The sequence below is a fragment of the Nannospalax galili genome, unplaced genomic scaffold (genome assembly GCF_000622305.1).
Source record: "Nannospalax galili isolate Female #2095 unplaced genomic scaffold, S.galili_v1.0 scaffold1200, whole genome shotgun sequence".
Taxonomy (NCBI): Eukaryota; Metazoa; Chordata; class Mammalia; order Rodentia; family Spalacidae; genus Nannospalax; species Nannospalax galili.
In genome coordinates this window covers 1,986,621-1,995,187 of record NW_008347131.1, presented here as the reverse complement: position 1 = coordinate 1,995,187, position 8,567 = coordinate 1,986,621, and the positions used below count along the sequence as shown (strand labels likewise).

General features: G+C 36.9%; 1 protein-coding gene across 1 annotated transcript in view; it reads right to left on the bottom strand.

Annotated features, from left to right (window-relative positions):
* LOC103742537 (olfactory receptor 4C3-like) overlaps nucleotides 1-6,005 on the bottom strand; it is a 7,514-nt gene extending 1,509 nt beyond the window's left edge. The window contains 2 exon segments of the mRNA XM_008843642.3: nucleotides 666-718; nucleotides 5,106-6,005. Coding sequence (XP_008841864.3) covers nucleotides 666-718; nucleotides 5,106-6,005 — 953 coding nt within the window.
* Nucleotides 6,006-8,567: the final 2,562 nt, after the last annotated feature.

Genomic DNA, 8,567 nt, shown 5'->3' with positions numbered 1-8,567 from the left:
TTGAAATTGAAATTGAAAATTGAAAGAGATGTATCTTTGCTCTGGAAACTGTTATTATGTTAAAGCTGTAATGAAATACTTCTTCTAAAAAATATATAAAAATATATTTTTAAAAAATTCAGGTGTCTGCATTATTTCTAGTCCTTATTCTTTTGTTTCCCTTGTCTGTCATGTGCCAGACTCCAACTGCCATCAGCTTTCACATACACTCTCTTTCACTGGGCACAGCTCAAGGAATAAAATGCTCATTTTTGAACAAGGAAAATGGGTATCAGGAGAGTTTATAAGCCTAGGATGCTTTATAAACTGAGCAATGAAATAATTTGTCATCAAAGCATAGTTTCCACCTATCTGGACAGAAGAGGCTTAACCAAGTTGATGGATAAAGTTGATCTTACAACAAAGCTACAATTAGTTGAATAAATACAGAGGTCAAGGAGGTGATATGTGGAGAAGAGCAGTGGAAAGGTACCTCAGATAAGCCACAGTGAGTTTAGGTGGCGGTCGATGTGTAGAGACCTAGAGTCCATGGGGCCAGGAGCAGGCCAGCAATAGAACATCTTGTTTTGAAAAGGAAAGCAATCACCACTTTTCTCCCACCAATAAGGATCATTTTTATGAGTACCATGTCTACTTCCTCTTATTTTTCCATCTTTAACAATCACGTGATTTTAAATTTTCTATTTTTAATAAGGTTACCAAAAGTAAGTTTCTTCTGCTTTGCTGTGACTCTAGAATAAAAAATACATTTGTGAATTTAATAGTATTCTTCCAATCCCTTTTTAAAACACAGCACCTGCCTTTACATACACACATTTAGAAAAATTATATTAGTGTTTAGTAATCTTTCCATTCATATTATATGTATAATTCTTTGAGTTTTCCTGTTTCCTTATTAATTTTGTTTCCTTTGTTTTTGTTTGTGTTTGTGTTTTGATCAGAGTGTAGATACATAACCCATTCTCAATGTCCCATTTCCACTCCCACATATTGAGATGACAGTTATATGCTGCCACAAACAGTGATATATCATTCATCAACCCACTTTCTCACTTTATATCCAGTTCTCCCAACAAGTATCTACTGGTAGATATATAGACCTGATTTAATTTTCGGTAACTGCTGTAAAATAATTCATCATATCTGCCATATATTATTGAAGCGTTCCCTTACTTGTCTGTTTCTCTATTTTATTACAAAAAATGGTTTTGATACAAGACAATTCTGTGGTGAATACACTTGTATGGATTTCTGTGGACACATTCATGGGGAGATTTTCTTTAGCAAACTACATATAAGTGAATCAAACAGCATTTTACTTTTTTTTTTTTTTTGCAATGCAGCAAGGAAACTTTATTCAAAGCAAAGCAATAGGACAGATCAGATAACTGTTAAGACTGACAGCAGGGGGTTGAAGAGACAGCTCAGTGGCCAAGAACACGGGCTACTCTTGGAGAGGACCTGGGTTCAGTTTCCAGCACCCACATGGCGGATAACAACCAACCACAACTCAAGTTTCAGGGAATCCAGAGCCCTCTTCTGGCCTCTGAGAGCATTACACAACATGGGCACACTCACATACATACAGGCAAAATAAAATGGAAAGAAATCAGAATTTTTTAATTTTTAAATATCTTATTATTTTTATTTTATGTGTATTAATGTATTGACTGCATGTATGTAAGTGCACCTATGTTGTGCAATGCCTGCAGAGATCATAAGAGGGTATTGGGCCCCCTGAAACTGGAGCCATGGACAGCTGCCAGATGCCATATGGGTGCTGGAATTCAAACCTGGGTCCTCTGCAAGAGAAACCAGTGCCCCCAACTGCTGAGACACCTCTCCAGGCCCAGTGATTGCCTCTAATCCCAGCACTTAGGAGGCAGAGACAGGCAGATCTCTGTGAGTTCCAGACCAGTCTGGTCTATATAATGAGTTCTAGGCCAGCCAGGGCTATAGAGTGAGACCCTGCTTCAAAATAAATAAATAAACCCCTTCTTCTTTAATTTGCTCTTGTCAGAGTATTTGATCACAGAAACAGAATAAGACAGCTCCCAACACTGCTGTAGTATTTTACTTTTAATAAATAAACACCATCTAATGGCCTTCCATGGTGAGTATGCCACCAGCTGTGTGTGAGGAAGCTTGCCAGTTCTCACCTTGAGCACCAGTGACACTCATGAGTTAGTCTTAAGGTGAGGTTGAACATCTTTGAAAACGTGTGTGTAAATTGTAAATTTGTCTTCATGCATTAACCTGTTTGTCTATTGTCTAATGTTCTTTGTATTTTTAGGCACATTCTTTGTACTCCATATTTTTGGCTGCAGTAGAGATTCCAAAATATTCTCCCACGCAGTGGTTGGTCATATGACCTACATATGTGCCTTCTTATTCAGAAATAGCTTGTGTGTTAAATATCCACGTTTATGAATCCATTTTATCTCATTTCAGAAAGTTTTCTCTAGCCTAGGTCATGAATGTATTCTCAAACAACATCTTCTGATAATTTTTCGACAGGAATTTACAAATGTATTTTTCAAGCTGTAATTTATCTTTACGGTTATATGAAAAAAGAAGCTAGTTTTATTTTTAACCCCCTCCCAAGTGTCTCCACATACTCACAGAGTTGAATGAAAATTCCCATTGCTGCACAATCTTATATGAACTTGCATAGACTTCAAAGATCCACTTATACCTTACTAATTAATATCATACAATTAACTATATACAATCATTATACATAATACCTATTTAACCAGTATGTCACATATAATAAATACATCATTGATTCATGTCATTATATAGTATACAAAATCTTATACAATATCTTATAATTAATTTCAAAATATGAAAATTGATTTTATTTTGTCGTAAAATTATTCAAGTGCTATTTTATTAAGTATACAAGTTTGAGGGTAAGGCAATATTTATTTCTTGATAACGTTCTACATTTATTGACTCTAGGAGTCAAAATTTTAATATTTTTTCTGATAATGGAGAAATTCTTTACTAATTTCTAACTTATTTTCTTCTTAATATAGAAGGAGATACTGAGCTGAGGATTTAGTTCAGTGGTAGAATGCTTACCTATCATATACAAGGCCCAGCATAAAAAAAAAATGTATGCTAAAGCATAACTTATTTGTCAAACAAAGGATAAATTTATTATAAATTATGAGGCTTGCAATCTTAAAGAGTAAAAATTTAGAAACTACATGCCCAAAGTTTGTAAAATCAGGAAAAAAATGGAATAACCACAGGCATGTCTTTAAAACTCCAGAACATAATAGTCCCATGGGGCATGCAATAAATAGTCAGTAGTGTGACAGAACAGCACCAAAAGTCATGAGTGTGGGAAAAGAACTGGTGGGGAGCATGACAGGGATAGGAGGGAGATGGGAGACGGCAGGGTGAGAATATTCAGAATGCAGTGTACACAGGTATGGGATTGTCAACAAACTAAATTAATAAAAATGGAAAATAGAAGGAAATGCCACTTTCTATTACTTACCAAAGAAAAAGTTATTCTACACTAGAGGCAGGATATATTTCACACCTAGGAGAGGAAAAACAGTAATCTCTTTGTGGAAGGAAAGGACTGAGGTAGAAACAATAGTATCAAATATTTCAGGAGTTTCCCATGTATGCGAAACTGTTTAAAACATTATTTAGATTATCTAGTTTAATTCCCAAAGTAACACTTTGACAATAATATGCTAGGAGTTTCCGGTGTGGGGGAAACTGCATTAAAAGCTTTATCTAGATTATCCCAGTTAAGCCTCAAAATAACATTTTAAACACAAATTGTCTTATAGCTTCCCCCAAATTTATTGAGATACACATTTAAACCTTTTAAAAATGGAGAGTCCTGTCATTCACCACAGCACAGGTAGACATGGAGGAGATAATGTGAAGTGAAATAAGTTAGACACATCTCCCACTTAGATAAAAAATCTAAAATGTCTTTACTCTTACTTTAAAGACAGGCATCAAGGGTTTGTAGATTTTGTTGTCACTCATTGAAGGTCATGCTGCCAGTAAGGATAGGAAATAAGACCTAGAATGTGATTTGTCTACAGTCTGGATCCTACCCTGTCTGGTGTAATATAGAAGGCACACTAGAGATGTTACAAAGGAAGATGAGATTCACACAACCTTGGATGCACTCAAGACTGGTGATAGAGGACTAAGCAGGATGTGTGTGTTTTTTAATATATTTCATTTGTTATTTTTATTTTATATGTACAAGTGTATTTCCTGCATGTATGTGAGTGCACCCATGTCATGCAATGCTACGGAGGTCAGAGAGGGTATCAGATTCCCCTGGAACTGGAATTAAGGACAGTTAGTGGCCATGATGTAGGTTTGGGAATTGAACTTGGGTCCTCTGCAAGAGCAGCCAGTGCTCTTAACCACTGAGCCATCTCTCCAGCCTGCCGGACGGCTTTTAGTTTTATTTTTGTCTCATAATTCTATGGCTTGATTAATTATACCACAGGCTCCAATTATGTCAATATAGATTATAATTTAAAGATAGTGATGAGTAAAAAATAACTGATTTTGAGTTTCAAAATTAGATAACTTTGATTAGTCAGTTAACCACACCAAAAAAAAAAAAAAAAAAAAAAAACTTGATTAACAGGGCTACAGAGATGGCTCAGCAGTTAAGAACACTGGTTGCTCTTGCAGAGGACCTAGTTTCAGTCCTCAGCACACACGTGGTGGCTAATGCTTGTCTGAAACTCCAGTTCCAGGAGATCCGAGCCTTCTTCCAGGTTCTGTGGGCATGGCACACACAGAACACTTACACACATGCAGGCAAACACTCATACACACAAAAATAAAAATCAATTAAAAATGTTAAACATGGCTCTTTGCTTCTGAAATAGGAATAATAATTTGTCATATATATTGTACAGATATTGTACAATTAGAATGTGTAATTCAACCACAAAAGCCTATAAAGATGAAACAATGGATAAATGGAATAAAATGATACATGGTTTAAAAAAATGTGAGCTTTGATTGTTGCATTTACAGAAATGGACTGACTACATGTGCTTCTCTACCACTGAGATTCAGGTACTTGCAATTTCCTATCATACAAAAAGTTTTCTCGTGGCATTTTTTACCTCTTCATTTCTCAGAGTATAAATGAGTGGATTCAACATAGGTGTCAGAATACCATAAAATACTGCCATGCTTTTATCTATTGATAAAGTAGTTGTTGAACACATGTAACTAAATATGCAAGGTACAAAGAACTAGGTGACTGTGGTGAAGTGGGCACCACAGGTGGACAGGGCTTTGCATCTCCCCTCTGCACTGTGGGACCTCAGTGAGCGCAGGATGACAATGTACGAGGCAGCTAGCATGAGGAAGTTCAACAGGCAGATCACACCACTGTTAGCCACCACCAGCAGGCCAATGACATATGTGTTGGTGCAGGCCAGCTCCAGCAAAGGGTACAAGTCACACACAAAGTGATTGATCACATTGGGCCCACAGAAAGGTAACTGAAAGATCAGAAGGAGCTGAATGGATGAATGCAGGAAGCCCCCCAGCCAAGCCACAGCCACGAGCATGGCACAGAGGTGTCTGGTCATGATGGTGGTGTAGTGCAGGGGCTTGCAGATGGCCACATAGCGGTCATAGGCCATCACTGTGAGCAGAATAATTTCCACACCTCCCAGGAAATGAGCCCCAAACAGCTGGGACATGCAGTCTTCATAAGAGATAGTTGTCCTTTCATACAAGGAGTCTGCAATGAGTTTAGGGGCCAAGGAAGAAGAATAGCAGGTGTCAATAAAGGATAGATTGGAAAGGAAAAAATGCATTGGGGAAGCCAGGGTAGAGCTGATGGTGATGGTGAGCACAATGAGGATGTTTCCAGAAACTGTGACCACGTAGATTACCAAGAAGACCACAAAGAGAAGCCTCTGCACCTCTGGCTTCTGGGAGAGTCCCAGCATAACAAATTCTGTAACATTGTGTAGTTTTTCCATAGACTCCGAGGGTACTGAGATTGCAGGAACAGTGTTGCCTTTAACTTGAAAGAGCACAAGCAAGAGAATGAATTCCATGTTTCCTTTGAAAACTCTGCCCCTCTTAACACTCTTATCTCCTAGAATCTTAGGTCAGTTTATTGTCATCCATAAAATGTGAGCATATGCCTTTTGTTTCACTGGACCCTAAATACTGAAGTCATTAGCTGAAAATAATAACTTCATCATCTCAACTTTTTTGGTTACAGCTGAGATTGAACATTTGGCATGCTCTGATTTTCTAATTCAAACTGGAATGCATCTCTGATCATTGTCAAGATAAATATGATGGCATTTGAGAAAACATCTCCTAAAATCTCTTCCTATCTGGTCTACACCCTTTGAATGAAAGCTTTTTACTTAACACTTTTCAAAGATGCTTGCTCTCTTGAGTCAGTTTAGCTGATGGTAACAGAAAGTAGTATTAAACTAAAAAAAAAAAAACTGAAGCAGGATTGGGAGACACTGATGTGACTACTGTTGGAGACGTGTATAACAGTTCCCCTCCTCTCCTTCATTTCCACTTGCTCCAGCCCAGGATGTGCTCAGCGTCCTGTCTAGGAAACAACTGACCTGCTTTCCTCCTGCTTCTGGGTTATGCTTGCCTTTGCCTTAATAAAGTCCATCTCACTAAAGGCTTCTGCTCCCTCCACAGTCTTCAAGGAGGACTCTAGGACTAAAAGAATATAATTAAATTATTGGGGAGAATTTTAATAAAATTATCTGTTTATTTTCTACAGAAGGGAAATTGTTAGCACAGAAAGAAAAATAGTGGCTCTGTCTTTTTCTTTGTTGGGCTCTTACTGTACAGCACAGGATGCTTACAGTCCTCCTACCTGAGTCTTCCTGGAGATGTGAATACAGACATGCAGCACCGTGGCCAGCTCAGATGCTATCTGAGCCAGCTCATAAATTATAACCTTGTCTGGAAGAATTTGCCTACATACTTTTTACTCTCCCAGTGATATTAGGAGAAAGCCTGTGTCTATCTTAGCTTTGGTTTTTCTTCACAGCTATCTTTTTCCTAGAAGTAAAGGTCATTTTCATTAATTAAATCTTTCTATTTTCTAAAGACATAAAACATTTAGTATAACAATTCAAGGAAAACTATTGAGTTTTATAAGAAGACAAACAGACCCAGATTTTATAAATACTACAGAAAAGATCCTTTTCTGATCAGGACACTGCTCTCCTCTCTCTTTTCTCTTAATGCATATCAGCACATGCAACCCTCACATCAACCCCACAGGTAAATTCTCATTTTGTACAGAAAGAAAGCAAGGCTGTGTCTAACAACTTTGAATGGGGGGCTCAAGTACCTTCATTGTACTACATCTTCTTACAATGAGCAAATTAGTGGCAGAGCTGAGGCTTGAGACCTAGGTAGTCTTCCCACAGGGTCTGCGAGCTGAGCTGTATGATATTGTCAGTTACGCACATCTGGGTTTGGACCTTTCTGTTGATACTCATTGGTAATATAACCATTAACAATTTCTCAAAGCCTCAATGTTCTTATCCATAAAATAAAAGTAACGGTACTTACTTATTACCTGTCGATTTTTAAAACTGTGTTAAATTCAAAAATGAAAGAGTTTGGTCAGGTATGGTGGTACATGCCTTTAATCCCAGCACTTAGGAGGCAAATGCAGGTAGATCTCTGAGTTAAATGCCAGCCTGGTCTACATTCCTAGTCCAGCCAAGGCTACATAGTGAGACCCTCAAAAAACAAGAAAGAGTTCTTCTACAAATAAATGTTGCAGAAAGGGCATGAATACAGTGCATGGCAAATATTTGTAATAATCTGGATGTAATAAATATTTAATAAACAATATCTCTGATTATCTCCATCATCAACCCCAGGGAAAATTATTCATGTGACTTAAGGAACCAGAACATTAAGTATATGTAATCATAATTAAGCAGCTATTTATATGGATATAATTTCATTATAAATATGAAAAATTCTCTAATACTTATTTTCAATCAGGCAGGAAAAACTAAAGGAAAGATATAATCAACATGAACACTATAGCATATAGACAAACAATGAATTCATATGTCCTAAAATAAAAAATAATAAGCCAGTTTGTCTCTGTGATTCAAAATGGTGACCATAGGAAAAAAGTATCTGTTAAAAACAAAGTAAGGAAACAAAGTCTCCTGTTCAGATTATCCATAAGAAACAATTATGCTATATAGCATAATAAAATTTCTGCTAAAATTATCCCAATGTATTTTATATAGGCTGTTTTTTTTATCTTATTTTAAAAATAGAATTTTCAGGCCAGACTTGGTAGTACATGCCTATAATCTAATCGATCAAGAAACAGGAGGATTGCCAGAGTGCAACTCCAGCCTAGACTACATAGGATCAGCTAGGGCTACATCTCAAGACCTTATCTCAAAACCAAAAAATAAAAAAAAAATAGATTATAGAAAACTTACATTGATTGGATCTGAGGACACCACAGGATGCCCACAATTTTCTTACAGTCCAACATCACAGAATGATAAACCCAGAAA